Source organism: Vidua macroura, chromosome 9 (genome assembly GCF_024509145.1).
Source record: "Vidua macroura isolate BioBank_ID:100142 chromosome 9, ASM2450914v1, whole genome shotgun sequence".
NCBI classification, from domain to species: domain Eukaryota; kingdom Metazoa; phylum Chordata; class Aves; order Passeriformes; family Viduidae; genus Vidua; species Vidua macroura.
The window spans coordinates 30,436,544-30,456,742 of record NC_071579.1 but is presented as its reverse complement, the minus strand read 5'-3'; the positions used below and the strand labels follow the sequence as shown (position 1 = coordinate 30,456,742).

Here is a 20,199-nt window from a genome sequence, read left to right as displayed (position 1 = left end):
CTGGATTTCCTACTCCAGATGTAAAATCTGATTATATTGTTTGATTATGCATGTGACAGGGATGGACTTACAACACACAAAACCCACAAGGGGTAGAAACACATCTTATTTTGGGAACTGGGGCACAGACACTCCTAAAAGAGTCCCTCTCTCATATTATTACCTGCCTGATTCCTGTTGGAGAATCACAGCAAGCATTTCAAAAGGCAACTAAGGCATTACGTCCCTTATTGCCCCTAAAAAAAGGAAAGTGACACTCTAATTGCAAATCTTTTAGAAGCTCAAGTAATTAATGAGACCACTGGGAAACAGAGCTGTGTTAAGACTTATATTTTGGAATCTGGCCAAAATCAACTGTTTTAAATAATCATCGTCAACTTAATTGAGGAAAAGATGCTCATAAAGCAGAGTGAGAGGCCTTCAAACATAAGGGGGTGTCTGTGATTCTCACAACAGCTACTGAGCTGTGTCTCATCAGCAAAAATTCCAGGAAAGGGTGGGAATCCAATTGTAACACTACCTGGGTGTAAAAAAAGTGTGAACAGACTTTTACAGCACACGTGGTAAATTTTACAGGATTTTAGCAAAAAGTCAAAAAGGCTGAGGATACCTTTTATCCTTTATCTTTGTCCAGAAAAAGAGATAAATTTGGGGCTGGAGCTGGATAATCTTTAAGGTCCCTTCCAACCCAAACCATTCTGTGATTCTCTGAAGTTATTTAATGATAGTTATTACAGCTCTCACAGAAAGGCTTTTCTGTGCCCAGGAATTTCTGGGCTTCTTTCACAACTGATTAAGGAGTTTATGGAAACATCCCCCTGCCCTGCACATGAACCAAAACACCAGGAATAGGAAAACCTGGATGCTGTTTCCTGCTTCCAAGTGGAAAGCAGCATGCTTATCACTCAGCATCCTGAATCTCAGGGAAAAAAGGCCTCAGGGTATCAGAGAGGGCACTTGGAATAGCCCAGAAATTCCACCAGTTTGGCTTTTATGCCCTGAATCAGCTCAGTCAGAACCTTTTTAGGCTGTGGATTGATGCGTTTCTGCAAAATTATAATCTACTCAGGTTTTTCACTGGTGAAATGAGAATATTCATATTTTTATGAACACAGAGACCAAATTAATTTCTCTCACAACTCCTGCAGTCTGTGTCATTTTGCTATGGTGAGCTGTGGTGTAACGTAGCCAAAACAAATCCAGAGGCACAAAAAGGCCACAGCTCATGTTTTCACTCAGCAGCATCCACTGGGTTTGTGGTCTGAGGTGGAGGAATGGGAAGCATCAAGACAGACTGGGCTCATCAGAAGAGCAAATAATTCTTGTTTGTCCTTAAAATCCACATTTAAGAGAGACAGTCTAATTTGCCTTTGCCAGAACTCAACCACACATCAAAAAACAAATTTTCTCCCCATGTTTGGGGCAATGCTCCAGTTACTGAGGACATCCTCTCAGTGGGAGAATTCCCTTTTATTGCTGTTCCAGTGCCTGCCTGGGCTGAGCAAACAAACCCATCAGTTTCCAGTGTAAGGCCAAGAGCAGTGACAAGATGTGCTCTTGGGAAGATGGAAGTTTACAACCACAGCAGCAGCATTTCAAAGGAGAAATTGGGTTGTTTTTTTTTTTAAATCTCTGAGATGGAAACAAGAATCACCCAATAGTATTTCCAATATCTCTTTCTGGTGTTTCCTGAATATTGGAGATAAATTTTCGCCTTGAAACTCACAATCCGAAAAGGAGAACTTTAGCTAAGAACCTACATGGCCTTTGTGTCTCAAAGGCCAAAGGACACACCAAGGATCCAAAGGAAACACCAAGGATTTAAAGGACACACCAAGGATCCAAAGGACACACCAAGGATTTAAAGGACACACCAAGGATCCAAAGGACACGCCAAGGATCCAAAGGACACGCCAAGGATCTGCAGCCCATGGAAGTGGCTCTGACAGGGCCCATTCCCTGGAGTTCTGCTTGGAGCACCAGGGCAGGCTGCAAGGAGTCCCCACTCTTGGCTTGGGCTCCCACAAGTCGTGGTTTTGCCTCTGGAGCTTCCAACCAGACACGTTTTCCACAGGCAATTAAATAATGGTGAGTGAGCCGTGGGACGTGACGTTGAATTTTCAATGGCTGGGGAAAAGTAACACAGGAGCTACAGGCAAGAGCATTAATCTCCTCCAGGTCCTCTGAGTTGCCAAGGATAGCAACTCATTCCTCACGGTGCTAATGCTGCTCTTCCATCATTTCTGGGCACGCTGCACCAGGCAGAGCCGTGGCAGTGAACGTACACGTTTATATGCATTCACCCACAGATTATTACATTGTTCACAGGGAGGCTGTGGATGAGCCAGGAATATAAAACAATATCAAGTATGATGTATGTGTTGGTGGGAAGAGCACCTTATAAAATGGCATGGGGGTAAGCGCCCCCAACAAAAGTCACAGCTGGAATTTATTCATAAATACACATCTATGGAATTCCAGCCTGTTAAAGCATGTATGAGTCCTGGGAAAGAGGCAGCTTTTTCCCAGACCTCCTGCCCAGGGTCAGAAGAACAACACTTCCTGAACTACTGAGGGAATGCACGCAGGTGTCTTTAATTCGTGTACAAAGAGGAAAAATTTTCATGCTCGGAGCGAAAGAAAAATGCCCACATGTAATTTTTATGCAGATGAAAGGATGTTTTAGCATATTCCCTCCCACACAATCCATCCCAGTCCTCCTTGGCAAAGCCAGGCTTCCCCTCTGTACAAACAAGCCCTTGCTCACTTTCAAAATCCTCTTTTGATGCCCACACAAAAGTATCCTTCAGACTTCCAGCCAGCCTGCGCTCCTTGTGCTTCATCCCTGCTCCTCTCCCAGCAATCCCAAGCCTCTGCACCATCTCCACTCCCTCCTGGCTGGATGAACAAGCTACCCTCTCCAACCCCGTGCAGAACCATCCCAAAGCACTTTAGGAAGCTGTGGGAGAAGCAGCTCCCAAGCCCAAGAGGAACAGCTCAAGTCTTCAGCAGACACCCCTAAAATAAGCATTCATTTCCATTAGATCTTTTTTCCCATTATTATGGAGAACTCTTCAACTGTTCCAAGAAGAATACTCAGGGAAAAAGCTTATTCAGCTTCAAAGAGAACTGAGAAAGTTCAGCATGTGCAAAGCAGGCTAAATATGTAAATATGTCATGGAACAGGCTAAAGTGCAACAAATGTTTTGCTGAGAATGGTTCTTACCGTATGAAAACCAGCTTGACCTTTGATGGGGCAGTTTTAATGATTGCAGAAGCATTCTGGTGGCTTCTTCCATACAATATCTGGTTGTTTATCTGTTAAAAGAAAACGATTTTCATGTAAGTGGAGGAGTACACCTTGTTCTAATTTATACCACCAAGACTTCCAAGTTTACTGTGGGATAAGGAGATAAGACTCAAAGAAAATGTGGTCTCCAAATCTTGATCTGCATAAAACAGGAACCAATGCAGAGCCAATTCACTGTTATTAGTAAACCACAAATGAGAGAAATATATATATATTTTTTTTTCCCTCCACAGATCCCTTGAATGGGTTTTAAGGATTATTCCCAGATTTTTGGAAAGCAGCTTGATCTGAGGAGAATCATACAGATGTGACAACAGCACAGATGTTTAGATTCCTGCACTCTGCCTGCAGGCTCTGGCCAGTCAGGAAAACTGGCTGCTAAGACTGTGCTGACTCCTCAGCTCTGCTGAAGGGAGCAGGAGTGGGAGTCAGGGACATGAAGGACAATTTGAGGACGTGATGCTGCATCACTTCTGCTGCGACGGATCCACACAGCAGCAGACGCCGAGCACTGCTCTGGACACAGGGAAATGCTGCAGCTGCCAGGGGAAAACAGCCTGGCCACGACAGGAGCCAGGTGGGCAGCAAGGCCAGGGCACCTGCACTGGTCAGCACTGGTGTGGCCAAGCCCTGTGCTGGCACTGCTGAGGCACCTCCAGCCCTGGGGTCACTTTTGGAGTCCACAGTCAAAAAAAAAAAGGACATTGAGGGGCTGGAGCGTGTCCAGGGCAGGGAATGGAGCTGGGGAAGGGGCTGGAGCACCAGGAGAGGCTGAGGGAGCTGGGAAGGGGTTCAGCCTGGAGAAAAGGAGGCTCAGGGGGCTCTGCACAGCTCCTGCCAGGAGGGGACAGCCGGGGGGGCTGGGCTGTGCTCACAGGAACAGGGACAGGAGGAGAGGGAACGGCCTCAATTTACACCAGAGGAGACTTAGATTGATATTTGGGAAAATTTTTTCATGGAAAGGATTGTCCAGGCCTGGCAGAGCTGCCCAGGGCAGTGTTGGGAGTCCCCATCCCTGGAGGGATTTAAAATCCCTGTGGCACTTGGGGACACGGGGCAGTGGTGGCCTTGGCAGTGCTGGGGGAACAGTTGGACTCTGTGTCCTAGAGGACTTTTCCAACCTAAACAATACTGCAGTTTTTTTCCTCCCACTCTAAATTTACAACATAATATTTACATTCACATTTGATATACCAATGCTGCTTAAAACAATAACGACAACGGAGCCCAGGAACAATTCAGTGGTGACTACAGAAGGAATTTTTGTTACTGCAGATGTTTGTATTGGATTCTGGGTTTGTGATCTTGGAAGGATATTTTTTTTTTCTCATTCAAACAAGAAGTAACAGGCCAAGTCTTCCAGTCTGCTGTGATATGGGCTAGTCAGACACATTAGGAATATTCACAAATCTTATTTTCAGCGGGTCAAAACATGATGCAAGTTCATTGGTTAAATAAGGACAATGCAAGGGCAAGATTAAATCCCCTAACAATTGGTCACTGACTGGGACTGAAGTGCAAAACTTTTACCTACCAAGTCTTTTATTGTACAAAGAGGGACCCAAGCAAGGTCTAAAAGGAAATAACATCACCATTCCCAAAGAGTTGATACGGCTCTCTCTGCAGCTGCCATGGTGGAAAAGGCAGGGTGAGAAGCAACGTCCTGGGTCATCCTTCATTAATCAAACATCAATTTAAAAATCCAGCAGCAAAAATGAATGAATGCTCAGCTGCATTCTGCCTTCAAGCTCAACTTGAAATTTTCAGTGAGTTTGTTGACTTAATTTCTCTGAGTTTGAGAAGAAATGGTTACCTGGGAATACTGAATGCTTTACAAATTGTTTGGATTTAGTTAAATTACCATCAATTTTCCTAAACAGCAGACTTCTTAGATTGAAATTTATAGTCTTTACTCTGGCTAAATTAATCCTATTCACTACATGTATCAAATAGTCCAAAATTTAATTAGCTGTGAGCTGGGTCTCTAAGTTATAATTATTTAATTACTCCAAAATGAAAGTATAATCAAAGCAATTTATCTCCACAAGGTTTTGGGCTGTCCTACAGAATTATTACACATAGTATTAATTTTTCTTTTATTTTTTTTTAAAGTACACTTTCTTTTGCAAAATAAATTAATGCTTCATTAGCTGCAGATACCACAGCGATGAGCAAAACACCAAAGCCTACTTAAATAAAACAAAACAGAGAACATCTAGGATTTCAGAAGAAACACCACTTTAAATCTTTCAAATTAAATAAAGTAACATGTCAGATTAACCAAATAGTACTCTGGGAGTCAAAGCCTATATAAATCTGTGCTTTACTTTTTGCATTAGAGATTAGAAAGGAAAAACAAAGCCTGGACTAAGCAAAAGAAATAAACTGATCTAAATCAACCTCAACTCTTCTTGAAATGTCTCTTTCCATAAGTCCTTGGAAAGTCAGCAGAGCTCGGAGAAAGATAAAAACTTGCTGCAGGTATGAGGTCAGGTCAGCACACAAGTTCAGCCTTTGGAGTAATCACACATTGCTTTATGGCAGATTTAATCACAGATCCCAAATGTACTGTTGCCTTCACCTACAGAAGTTTTGGTTTACAGTTTCATGCACTGAAGTAGCAGAAAGTACAAACTCACTGAAATCCGAGCTCTTGGGTTCAGAGGGAAAAAATCTCCAGGATTGTTTGCTTCTCAAACTTTAATTTGCAGAAGAGAAACATTAGATACGGATATTAAAAAAAAAAACCAAAAAACCAACCCACACTGTTTTTACTGTGTGGCAGTAATGGAAATCCATAAAATTAGTATCATCTGATTTTTATGAAAATCAAGTTAAATGATACCCCAAAGCTAGTAAAAATACTGGCTTAGCTTTCTGTAATAATTATTTCTTTGTACAATGCACTGGGTTCCTTCTTACCACAGGAATTGTAGCATTTCAAGATACAACCAGACTCTCTGAAACAATGGGGAAAGTTTCAAAGCCTTTTTTTTATCAGTCAAATTTTATATACTGAAACCCCATAAAGTACACCAAGCTCCCAAGTGACTAAAGCATGAGGAAAAAATTGGAGAGAAAAACTAATTAGAATGTGAATTTCCCTCTCCAAAATTCTTGCTGGGCACATGTTTAAACATGTGCATCATCTAAAGTGATCAACAGAGCATAAAATCTGTAAGGACAGAAAATATCCTGCTCTGAGCTGGCAGCTGATCCCTGTGGCCCCCCACCTGGGGAGTGTGGAGAAAGGACATTGAGAAGCCACAGATCCCTGTGCCCTCCTGCCCAGCAACCTCCCCCTGCCAGCCTCACCTGCTGCCAGCTTGGAAATCACCACCCAAAAAAACCCAGCCTGCACACAAAGCACACCAAAAAAGGATTTGCATCCTTCTGAAAGGACCAGAAGGACACTGGAGCAGCTTGTCCAGAGAAGCTCCATCCCTGGAAGTGTCCCAGGCCAGGCTGGACAGGGCTTGGAGCACCCTGGGATAGTGGAAGGCGTCCCTGCCCAGGGAAGGAGATGAACTTTAAGGTCCCTCCCAACCCAAACCATTCTGTGATTCTGTTCTGTGATCCCACAATAAATAAACTGAGAATTAAATGCCAATCCCCCACACCTTAGAACAGAAATGGCATTGTGAGTTTGGCTGGGGAGCTCATTTACTTGGGCAAAATACTGCTGTATCTATTATATTATTGCAGCATAACTTCTGTTTATCTAAGCACCTTAAAATAAAATAGCAATAAAAATGCATTTAGCACAAAAGCTCTCTGGCTTGGAGCTGTGACAACAGGAAAACTTCTACAGTGATTTTTGACTCTTCAGAGTCAAAACAAAGGAGTTTTAACTCCTTCAAGAGGTGCTGTGGCCTCACAGAATAAAACACAGAAAGGGTTGGGTGGGAAAGGACCTTAAAGGTCAGCTCATTCCAACCATGGGCAGGGAAAGCTCCACATCCAAACGAGCAGTTTCTTTCCAAATCCTGCCCCATCTTCAGCAAGGGAAGGGGAGCTGGCAGAACATGCCAACATCAGTAATTCAGCATGAGAGGGCTCTGAGCAGCCTGGTTTATTAATAGAACTGAGTTGACTCTCTCCTGGGGAGATGATAATAATAATAATAATAATGGTAATAGCAGGGTGGATTATTCAGTGTGAACAGAAGCTCCTGACAGGACAGGCCCATGCAGAGCTGGGAGCAGCAGGGCTCGAGGCACAGGTACAGCTCCAGGTGAACCTGCTGAGGGCCATGCTGGGCACAATCAGCCCCAGCACTGAGCCCAGCCTAACAAGACACGAAGCAGGGCAGACACCTGCACTAAACCAGCACGAGGGCGAGGCAGGAGCACCACAGATGGTTCCTTTGCTTGGAAAAAGAACAGAAAAGCTTGGAAAAAGAACAGAAAAGACTTGTGTCCTGTAAAAAAAAAAACAACTTTCCTGTGCAGGGACCAAATTCTGACCCAAGTAGTTTTCCCACATGTATAAAAGTAGGATGAAAGGACCTTCTTCCCCAAAAAAGCTGTTTTCTCCAGCACACAGCCATTCAAAATACATCACTGAAGAGGTATTAAAAAATCATGATCACATGAAGGTTTTTTATGTGATCTGCATGTCCCTCCATGTCAGGTTGTGAAAACAAGCCAGGAACATTCCTCCAAAAGGCTACTGTTGTTTGCAGAAGCTAAAAGTGAGCTGGTATTTCATTAGTTCAGCAACTAAAGATTTTATGAATAAGGAGCTGAGGCAGCCTGGCAGCATCCCACATCCTTCAATTGAATCTAGTCAAACTCCAGTTCACAAGAAAAATGAACAGGTAATATCTATCTGTCTAAATGGCCATCCCATTAACCTGAACTCCAGCAAAAGCCACAGGGAATAATCTGCACACCCTGCAGTGGCATGCTCTGCTTTAATGGAGCATGACTGTCCAAATGGGGCATCCCAGGACAGCCCAGGAACGCCAGAGGCTTCCCAAGATGTGAATCCCTTCTCTTGCTGAGGCCTTCCAGTACTGAAATCTGAGGTGTAATTAAAGATGCAGATGTAAATGTACCTTAAACATGCAGTTAGGTGAGAACCAGATGTGAGCTCTGTCGTCTCACTGCACATGGCTAATGCACAACCCAGCCCTTTGTAGTGCAGGATGTTTGAATTTATCCTTTCCTGTGAGGAATTGTACTCCTGCCCACTGAAGGCACATCTTAAATCGGATTAACAAGGTAGTTACTAAAGCCTCCTTGAATTTTTATTTGAATCTGGGCATTTTTGAGATGGAGACTCTCACTTTCCTTCTACTGAAGGGAAAAAAAAAAAAAATTATTTCCAACTTAACAGGGAGAGGAATGATGGCAACACCATCACTTTGGGAAATGCTCCTCATAATGTGGCTCATCCATGCAAAACCCAGCCTTGAGGTACATGTGATTAATCCCACATGGTGCCTCTTCCAAGTACTTAACTTTAGATCCTCTGCTCTACCAGGAACTACCTATGATATGCACAGGAGAACAGTGCCATCAGTTCTTTCAACACACCCAAAATGTAACAATTTCCCTTTTTTTTTTTACCATTAGAATTCAGTGTCAGGGATAGAAAAAACATCATTCTGAAGGAGAAAGCAATTTTCCTAACCTACTCCATTATGGTCCAGACCTTCATACCTTTTCTCACACTTAAAATGAAATCAACTTCAGATGATGGTGCTTCTACAGCAAAAAAAAAAAAAAAAGTTCTTTCTTGTACTATGTGTATTGAAACTCCCTAATTACAGAACTGTTAGACAATGAAAAATGCTTGGACAATTCTGACTATTCCCAGGGTACCCCCCAGGCAGCCAAACTGCTCTTTTTTGAGTCAAGAAATGTGAAAAACTAGGAGGTTTTCTGACTGCACAGAGAGTTGCTGAAAGTTCAAAGCATCCCCACCCACAGAGAGCAGCAGGTCAGCAAATCCCTGCTCCTCACTGAGAGTCTCTCCAAGGGGAAGATCCCCAGGGATGGATGATTTTTTTAAACCACTGAAGCAATCACCACGTGGGGAATCACTGCAGGTACCGCAGCTAAAATGTCATTTTGCAACAGCCCAAGAACCAGATGAAGTGAAGGAAAAGCTGTGTTTTCAGGCTGAAGGTGAAGCAAGGAGACTGGAGAAAAAGTGAAGACAAAATGCTCCACTTGCTAACGAGCTCTCTTGCCTCGTGGGTGAACTCGTGCCAGACACAACTACAGAAGATAAGTATTTTAAGTTGCAACAGATCAAAACAGATTATAGCATGAAATTTATTTTCAGGATGGGGAATATCCCTGTCATCTGTAAAAACACATATGGCAACGTTGAGGGGGTTTTGGCTTTTTTTTTATCGAAAAGTGTGAATTTCCCTGTAAACCACACATGCACTCCAAGGATTGATTTACTGTCCCCTTCCTGCCTTTCAACAGCCCCTCCCCACGCAGAGCTTGTGAACATGCTGAGAGCACAGACTTTGCTGACAAGACATTGCTTTTCACAGGCCAGTGATTTTTGTTTCACTGCAAACACATTTACCTGCCAAAGGCCAAGTTCTCAGTTGGCATAAATCAGCACAGCTCCTCGCTCAGCCACCTAATTCCACTTCCAGGCTTTATTTAAAGGTTCAAGATGCCTCTCCCTCTCTGCACACGCTGAAGGGAACAATTACCTCGAGGAACTCATCCCCAAAGTACTCTAGGGAAGAGTTTTACCTCAAGGAACTCATCCCCAAAATGCATCCAGGGAAGAGTTTTACCTCAAGAAGCTCATCCCAAAGTACATCTAGGAAAGAGTTTTACCTGAAAGATTTCATCCCCAAAGTGCATCCAGGGAAGAGTTTTACCTTGAGGAACTCCTCCCCAAAGTGTATCTAGGGAAGACTTTTACCTTGAGGAACTCATCCTCAAAGTGCATTCAGGAAAGAATTTTATCTGAGGAACTGATCCCCAGAGTGCATCCAGGGAAGAATTTTACCTCAAGAAGCTCATCCCCAAAGTGCATCCAGGGAAGAGTTTTACCTCCAGGAGTTCATCCCCAAAGGAAGAGGGAAGAGTTTTACCTCCAGGAGTTCATCCCCAGTGTGCATCCAGGGAAGAGTTTTACCTCAAGAAACTCATCCCCAAAGTGTATCAAGGGAGGAGTTTTACCTCAAAGGTTTCATCCCCAAAGGAAGAGGGAAGAGTTTTACCTCCAGGAGCTCATCCCCAAAGTGCATCCAGGGAAGAGTTTTACCTCCAGGAGTTCATCCCCAATGTGCATCCAGGGAAGAGTTTACCTCAAAAAACTCATCCCCAAAGTGTATCAAGGGAGGAGTTTTACCTCAAAGATTTCATCCCCAAAGGAAGAGGGAAGAGTTTTACCTCCAGGAGCTCATCCCCAAAGGAAGAGGGAAGAGTTTTACCTCCAGGAGCTCATCCCCAAAGGAAGAGGGAAGAGTTTTACCTCCAGGAGCTCATCCCCGATGTGCATCCGCCCGTCCCGTCCCGCGGGGCCGTCGGGATTGATCCCAACCACGAAGATGCTCATCCTGGAGCGGTCCTTGTTGCCAGCCAGGCTGAGCCCCAGCCCATTCTTGTCTTTCTCCAGCTCAATAATGTGCAATTCTCCCGGGAGATCTGCATATCTCTGCCTGATTTTTTCTGGGAAGGTCAAAACATAAAGGGAGTTAGAACATAAAATGAGTTACATGCAGATGTTCAACAACATGCACAAATATGCCAGAAATTTATGGCTTCTCAGCAAATAAGTGTTTTTAACAGAGGTCTTTTCAGCACAGACTCTAAAACATCATTTGCTCTGTGTGTATCAGTCACACAGCAAAACAAAGCATCAGCTGCAAATACTGTTCACATGAAACCCACACTGTTTTTAATTATTTGCACAACAGCCTGGTTCCAAACCAAAACTTTTCAGAAAGGAGGGTAAACAAGGAAATTCCAGAGGCACCTTTACCTTACAAAACCTATCAAATTCAGGAAACTCTCGTAAAGTTCGAGCTGGTTAATTAACCACTGCGGGGAAGTGAAGCCCTTAATGGCTCAAACATTACTGCAAGCTCACATCTCAAGGCAAAGCCTTCTGCTTCCTCCTGGTGACTCAGGAATCTTCTCAGCACGCTCTGCTTAACTCCATGGGCTGATTAGGCAGAGCAGATGTCAGTGACAATGGAGATGAGTGATTGCATTTTTAAATGCAGCCTCACCTGATATTAAGGTAGTTATTTGTCTTTCATCTGCATTTCAAGCATTCCTGTGACAGAGCTCGATATATTTACGAAGTTATTCGGAGCACACAGCGTGGCTGGGGATGCTGACAGGTTAATCTGAGTGTCTTTTCACCACTGGCATACAAACATCTATCACCTTGCTAGGGAGGGCAGTTCTTTCCTGTCTGCTTTCCCCAGTTTAAAGCACCACCTGCACCCTTCAGCTGGGCCACACACTTGAAAGAGCAAGTCAAAGCACACCCCTGTGGCTGGGTGTCACCTTTAGCACAGAGCCCAAGGTGAAAGAAACTGCTGCATTATGCATAAAAAAGGAGAAATAAGGGATATTATATGTTCAACCATATCCCTGAGTCAGCAGCAGGAACTAGATCAATATTAGCTACTACCACTCTCCTGGGGAAACATATTTTAATAGCATGATTTAACTGCTGTAGTGAATGTTCCCATGACAACGAGAAAGAGGGAAAAGAGCTGGGGAAGGTGAGAGGGAGGCAACCAAAAGTGAACAAAAACTGCTGAGAAGAAAGAAGATGAGGTAGTTCCTTCCACAGCCCCTGTGCTGTCAGGGTGATTTAGCTGCACATGGGATGTTCCCAGTGGCTCTTCTCTCCAAGGGTCCTTTCTGAGTAATTGTTCCAGCTGCAGCAGCCCCTTGTGCCTTGGCAGAACCTGCTGGGACATGGAGAGCAGCTTTCCATCTCCAGCCCCAGCTGCACCCAAGAGAATTACCCACACTGAGAGCAACCAGCTCCCCCCTCGCTGCATTTACAGGCTGACATTTTCCTGCCACGCTCAAAATCCCCAGTGCCTGAGCCTAAAATCCCCAGGGTGTACAGTCAGGGTGAGATGTTATCCCTGGGAAGCTGCTAAAGCCCTACAGAGCTCTGCACAAAATCAGAGCATCACCAAAAAAAAAAAAAAAAAAAAATTAGAAAGCTCATTTGTCACTATCAATTATATGCCCCCAAAAATTCATGTAACTTTGTTAAATAAATGGCAATCCGTGTAGCTGCATGGTTCTTTAATGTATGTCTTAACTAATGGGGTCAACGTGTAATTAGAGGTGTGGTTTGCTACATGGATTTGGAAACTGTTTTCTCTTCTTAGTAATGGAACAGCAAGACAGGAAGGGTCTCAAAAACTGAGTTTTCTGAAAGCAAAGGAGATACAGCCACACACAGCCACACCTAGCTTGTTCACAGCACTGAGGTTTGATTTCTTTGCCCACGAGGCCAAGTCCAGACCTGAAGAGCTCTAAGGCATTTGCTGCCCACCACAATTAGACAAATAACTCAGCACAGCACAGCAAGGAGCTGCAGCACACCCCAGAACTGGCCACCAGCAGAAAAGGGTTTTTCTTATCGATTGCATTTTTGTGGCTAAAACTAAGAATTGGAGCAGGAGGGCTGCTGTCCATCACCTTCTGCCACAGCTCCCTGCACTGCTTGTTGTACACATCTCACTGCTGCTTGCCAGGAGCAAGGAACATGTCTAAAGCATAATTTTAACAACTCACAGCTGGGTGCACCGACAGGAGCTGAAGGAGCAGGGAACACACACACACATGTTTAAATGCAGTGCAGATGAAGCTGCACATCTTCAGAGACTGCCTCAAAACTCATTCCTGGCTTGTCAGTAAAATTCCCCAGCACGAGCAGCCCTGTGACACTGCAAACACACGTGGCTCCAGCCTCTGCCTGCACACAAACTGCCTCTGTGACTAAGTCTGTAATTCCACAGTGTTTCCTCCCCAAAATGAGTTTTCTCACATGGGAGAAATGTTGGCAGTTCAGAAGCACATGTGTATTCCTTTCTGAGGTGGGCTGGAACTAAAAGTGAGCTTCAGTCCTTCAAAAATCAGTAGTTTGGGCAATTGCCTGGGATGGGGACAAAGCCCCACTAAAATTCCTGGTCTGCCCATGTTGGGCCAGGTCTGGAAACCTGGTGAGTTGAACCTCAGCTCTGTGCTCCAGCTGTGCCAAAATGCCCCACTGTGGGAACAAATCTTTGGGTAAAGAAAAAGTTCATCTGGCCAAAAAGCAGAGACCAACTCCAGGGTTGGCTGTTTTCTTTGGTCAGGAGCTGGGTTGTTTTCTTTTGTTGCTTTTTTGTTTGGTTGGTTGGTTGGGTTTTTTCCAGTGTCTTCCCCCTTGCATTACTTGTTGGAAGAAATTCTTACTTACAACAGAAGGAAGCCTCTGTGTGGACTAAACCCTTGATTCTAAATGATCACATTCATTTCCAAAGCGACTATTCCATGGTTGGAGATGGCTGAGGTGACTGAGAGTAAAACAGAAGGAGGGAGGCAGGAGGATGCTCCGTGCCAGCCCCATTTCCATCCTGGCAGGAGGCACCGCTGTCCTGGAGAAGGGACAAGTAGAGACACCCCTGCTTTTAAAACCAACCCTCTCCTAGCCCTGGCTGCCTCCTCCCCGGCCAGCAGAAGGTTCTGGCTCTCCCCAGTCCCACCTCCTGCAGTTCAGCCCTTGGAAGGGCTGTCCTGGCCAGGCAATAAGTGACAATAAATTCCCAGCGGCGCTGCCTCACTCATCCAATCTGCGTACAAATATCCTCTGGGCATCCAGCTGACTTCCTACAGCACTGGCATGGTAGTCTCAGCTTGCCTCTTAATAAGGATCTCACAAGATCATTTTAAACAAGTATTTACTGCTTAAACAAACCTGCATCTAAGGCATCTCCTTTTGAATGCCTTTTTCAGCTGTTTTTTCTCCCCTCCAGCTGGTATCAGTTTTCAGCTGGCTGCCTAGGGTTGGGGAGCCAGTTAGCATCTGCTTTTGCAAAGAATTCCATTATCTGCCTTCATTACCAGATACTTTACACGAGGCAATTGTAATTCTGTTGTTGCTGCATCGCACATGGGACTTGGTGCCTCTTGTTTTGGCAACTACTCGGGGCTGTTTCCACATTCGGAGACAATATGCCCATCACAACTTATGCAAACACATCTCACCAAGGATATTTCACCAGCTAATACTGCAGCCAGCTTCTCTTAAAAAATACCATACAGATGTAGCATGAGCCAAAAGCACGAGTAAACGCTTTAGTGATCACTCCTGCAATGATATTTCCCAGTTATATTAGCAGACAATTACATTTCAAAGGGAAACCCTGGAAATGGAAGACAACTGCTCCCAAACAATCTACTGTTATGCTGCTGCATATGTTTCCCTGCCTCAGCCACTATTCCTATTATATTAAACAGAGAGATAAAAGAAATAAATGGGGACAATATGGTCAGGATACTGGAGTTTGCATGATCTAGTATGGCAACAAACACACAATTTATCTGCAACACCAGACCCAGACACCACTTCTCAGGAAGGCAAAAGGCTTTTTAAATGACAGATACATAAAAGCAGTTGCAAAGGGCTGAAGAGCCTGTTTCCCAAACCTGCTGAAATCTCCAGGTAAATGAGCTGAAAGGGAAGAGGTGTTGCTTTGGAAAATGGTGTCTCTGCGTGATGCAAATGAGAGTCCATCCAGAAAAGGTAAAAAGAGGAAAGAAAAGGCTCTGGATGACTCAGCAGGGTGATTTGGTTTAGTACCAAAATGCTCAATATTAAAAATGTCAAGGCAAAATATAAAGAAAAGGGGAAAAAGACCACAGAGAGAGACAACAGCTGATATCTGAATACAGAAGGCGATGCTGAGGATTTTCCATCCCTCTTGTGTCACCTCAGATCTCTATTAGCAGCATATGCTGGCTTTTGGAGATCCCATTTATCAGCCTGTGCTCGTTCTAATGCATTTATCTCCCATTTTTACCCCAGAGCACAAAGCCTGGTTCCAGCCCTGGCCCTCTGCTCCTCACTGGGCAGTGACAGACATCAGCATGCAGGCAGCATCCCCTGCCCAGAACCAGCCCAGCATATCAAGCAACCAATTCCCTTCTTGATTTCACTACAAACATTTAAAAAAATTAATGTAGGAAGTCCCTTGAAAGCTAACCCTAGAGCTGTGAGGGCAGCACGTCTAATTTACTGATTACAATTTACAAGAACCTAAATAAGCATATTGAAGGGACCATAATTGAACAAATGGGGTTTAGAATTCTCCCACTACTAATAATATAATAAGCTTATTGTTTTAATCTTCCCACTAGCCTTCTATTCAGCTCGAAGGAGGCAGACAGTTCTTCAAACCTTATCTCAGAAGTGATGCACTCATCTGTTTTCATAAGCCTTAAAGAAAAAAAAAATATAGAGTATTTCTGTAATGCTTTCCTAAATTCCATTAAATCGTTGCAATTCTTCTCTCAGTGATCAGCAAGCACAAGGAAAATAGGGCAGTTGTATTCAAAAATCTAAATAGAAGGGCCAGAGATGGTGTTCTCAGCAGTCCCCCTCCCTCAGGTGATGAGAGAGGTACATCCTTGTAAGTGCTGTTATCTCCAAACCTGGGGGCAGAGAGAGCTCCCCACCTCACCCAGAGACTCAGAATCCCCTCCAAGCTCCCTCTGACATCCCTTTGGCAGCACTTTGCTCCATCTACACCATTTGGAAATCATTTCCCAAACCTGAAGTGATGATCTGCAGAGAAGAACAAAACTCAGCATTCCTGTCTTCCCTTCAGCAGACTTCAATTAATTCTCCCAGATAAGGAAAAGAGCTCCATGGCCCCTCCTTCCCCAAAATACTGTCAGCCAGAATATTCTAATATTACTTTAAATCCCATGAGGCAGAGAGCATGCACCAGGTGTCACAAACAGCCCGGGTGTGGGCTACACACCCTGACAGATACAGCTCACCTGACCTCAAGTGCAAAACAAGCAGGCATTAAACTCTCCTGAGACACTATTCTTACCCTAAGCTGAAGATTCCCTCTTTTCCTCTTGTTTTGTGAGAAGGATTCGGGCTCTTATTTGGGATGTCCAAGTTTCTTCTCACTGCTCCCACCAGCTCAGGCTCCAACTGTGTTTTGCTCCTCTCAGCTCACAAAAGGAAACTTTCCTTCTCTCCTTAGATCCCACCTGTCCCTCACATCACTTTTCACAGCAGAAAGTGGAAATTTCTGCGGGTGCTTGCTAACCCACCCAGGAAGAAGGGAGTAATGAGAGCCCCCACAATGTGATTTAAGTACCATTTCAGCCTTTAGAAACTGCTAACCATTAATTACTTCTTCCTAAAATCAAGGGAACCATCGCATCCCCAAAGACAACAGCAGGGAGAAAAGTGACTGAAAACCAGGGAAACTGTGGTCCATAACACCAGAGAGCACCTCCAAAGCTTGCACCATTTCACACCAACATTTTGCACAAATGGAGTTTTTACCAACAATTTTTCTCCTTATTCAGGCCCGAAGCTTCATTCTAAGGTTGCACTTCCATTACACGACATTTAAGTCCTCTGAGGAAGAGATATTGTATGCTTTCCTTTTTTTAATTAGATGAGAAAGCCATGATGAGTCTATTCATGCCCATGTTTATCTTTTAAAAGGAGATTTAGTGGAATTGTGGTAAATAGAGCATCCCATGCTAATAATTGGTGATTATAAGGGAATCTGCCTTCCCTTGCACACAATCCTTCCACTCATTTGCCTTTGCAATGATGCATTAACCCCCAAGAAAGCACTTGGGTTTCCTCAGAAGTGACCTCCTCTGGGTGCTGTGGCAATCAGTGACTCACTGGAGCTGAGCTGGGAGTGCCCCTGCTCCAGCTGATGCTCCCGAGGTCCTGCAGGCTCTGGAGGAAAGCACTGGCAATTCTGGGACTCTGGGTGTTTCCTCCAGAAAGGAGACACACTCCTGCCACTGCTTGATTAAACCCAATCAAACAGCAACTAGGACTTTGGACAGAATCCACTGTGAGGATATAAATGGTGATGTGTAAAAATAGATCACGTCGTGGTTATGCCTGGGCCACAAAATGCCAGACTGAAGGCATTTTTGGAGTAATTAAATCCTTAAAATGTGAGGTAGGCTCCAATGACAGCTGCTGTAGACCCCGTTTTCAAGAGACAGATCCCACAGAAACACTCTAATGTAAATATCACAAAGTATTTTGTGGCACTGTGCAGCTGAAGTCACTCAAAGCCAGCACCCTGCACTCTCCAGAGCTCCCCAGCTCGGGAGCATCCTGGAGATAAGGCTCAGTTATCTCTGCTCCCCGGGGAAAACAGCCCTTCTGCTACCTCCCACAGCTCTCACGGAAGGCTGGGTGTGAGAACAGGGCTGGAACATCAGGAAAGACTGCAAAGTCCCAGGGAAATTCCAGCTGAGCACCAGGGATCCTTAAGGATGCACCAGCACCAGACTCCAGCTGCTTTAAGGACCCCCTTTACACCTCAGTTTTTGGAGAGTATCTCCCAGCTGGGACAGAAATGTCTTTCCTGACCTCCTCTCACAGAACCACAGGAGGTGGGAGGGACCCACAAGGCTCATCCAGCTCCTGGTAGGATCAGGTTTTCTGCCCTGCTCCTGCTCACTTTGCTCTCGTAGGATCTACGACCCGCTCCCTACATTTGGATTTGAAAGCTGCTCCTTCATTTGATGTGCCTGAATATTGGGAATTCTAATCCATTGCTTTCCCCACTTGGTCTCCATGCAAACAAATGAATATTGTGAACATTCAAATTCTTCCTCCCCTGACAGGAATAATGTAAGCTGATCCTGACAGTGTTTCATCTTTAATAATGATGTTCCCACAACGCGAGGGGCACAGCCATTATCTTGGAATCTTTCTGCGTGGAGTCTAATTAAAGAGAACCATGTCAGACTCTTGTTAGAAACTGAGACTTTGTTACCTAATGAAAACTTCTAGGGGACCAGTGGTAAGTAACTGCAAGAGGCAGCACAGACAACACCTCTCAGAAGTCGAGGTGATGAGACATTTCTCTCTTAGTGATTCATTTAATTCCTTTAATTCAAGAACCTGCAGTAAGAGCCTGAACCTCCTCCATCTAGAGTGGGACTAGAGAAATTTGGATTTAATAACAAAGACTTTCTGAGCAGCAAACACAGCCTTGTGCTGATGAGCCCAAAGATGTACACAGCATTCTTCAAGGAAGGTCTCCAGGGGAACTGCCAGGCGCTGTGAAACGTAGGGAAAAACTCCAACAATGTAAAACTTCACATAAAATCAGAACAGCAACACTAACAAGCCATAAAAATAAAAAACCACTGGGGAGCTGGTTGTGGGAGAGCAGGTGAAGGGGGGGAAATGACACTGGGCACTGGGATGAGAGATGGTGCAGAGTGCCAAGCTCCCTTTGCTGTGGCAGCACAGCCCTGTGACACGACAAAGCCACGTCACACTGACCTGGCAACGACTACGTGAAACTTTTGGATTAAAAACCCCCAGCCCAGAAGTCTTAACTTTGCTTGCACTGCAGTTTTTAAATGTGCTGTGACAGTGATTAAACAGATTAGAGCTGGATGAATCACTGGGACTGTAGAGCCCAGGAAAATGCCCACGGAGCTGGGCTGGGAATTACAGAGAGAGCCTCAACAGCAAGAAGCCCCATAGAAGATTGATCACGACCAGCTACTTCAGCTGTGAATTAATTCAATGGCAATCTTAATGACAAATTTAAATCCTCTTTTCTATTTTTAGGTTTTAGTTGTTTTGCTGAAGATTGATTGTAGCTGTCAAGCTAGTTACTACAAAAACAGATTTACTTGCACCAAAATATTGCATTAACATTGCACGTTCCTTTTTTAGGCCTGCTATGGGGATCTAAGTATTTTAAGTATATACAGAAGCTATTTAAACATTTAAGGAAATATAAAATTTACGACACATTTGGTTAATTAATTAATCATGTCAGATATTATGGAGAGCTTTCCTTCTATATTTTATATTTTTCCTAACAACATATACTGTTTGCATTTGGAGAGACATGAGAATGTAATTAAAACACAAACAGCCTCGTAATAAAAACACTGCACACAAACATACCAATTATAATTAATACAAAAAAAAAAAAAATGTCCTTACTGCCATGTTTTCCTTTAAAACTGGGATATTTAACAGAAGCATTGTTATTCTCCTGGCAGATAATGGCGGGTCTGTGGTGATCAAACCTGTTTTTAATGGCCTAATTTCCACTTTGCCAAGGGTTCTGTCTCTGGGTTTCACACACAGCTCGTTGTGCAGTGACCTCAGAGGAGGCTCTGCCACCCCACAAACACTTCCACAATTCTCCAGCTGACAACTCTCAGCTTCACACTCCCAGCTTTTATTCGCAGGCCAGCAAAGAAAAATATCCTCTCTCAGCCCCTAACAAGTTGCTCAGGTTTGATAAGCTGTTTTCATTCCCTCTGAAGGAGTTGTGAAGAGAAAAGCTCTTTGTTTCAGGCTGCTGAGGAAAAAGGCAAAAGCTGGATTTTTACTACGGTCAGTGCTGGGTCCAGATTCCTCTCAATTCTCTGGGTGCACACATACTTCACATGAAAAAAGCTATTCAGGAAAATTATGCTAATGGGTCAGAGTATGCTCAGATCTCTATGCAGATTGCCTTTTAAAACTTCCAATGTGTGTTAAAAGCAGAAAATGTTCAATTTAAATGAAATGCAAAGCCAATTTAAATTAAAAAGCAGCTAAATATTAAAAAAGCTGCATATCTAGCTTTCAGAGGACATGAGGTGACAGTTCACTTATGGAAAAGACCTGACCAGCCCCACAATGCTGCT

At 44.1% G+C, this 20,199-nt stretch overlaps 1 protein-coding gene across 2 annotated transcripts in view; it reads right to left on the bottom strand.

Moving 5' to 3' along the window:
* PATJ (PATJ crumbs cell polarity complex component) overlaps positions 1-20,199 on the bottom strand; it is a 133,954-nt gene that overhangs the window by 46,041 nt on the left and 67,714 nt on the right. For both annotated transcript variants that reach the window (XM_053985055.1, XM_053985054.1), the window contains exons 26-27: positions 10,766-10,962; positions 3,227-3,318 (exon numbers count right to left, since the gene is read on the bottom strand). In XM_053985055.1, the coding sequence (XP_053841030.1) occupies positions 3,227-3,318; positions 10,766-10,962 (289 nt within the window). The remainder of the gene's footprint in view (positions 1-3,226; positions 3,319-10,765; positions 10,963-20,199) is intronic.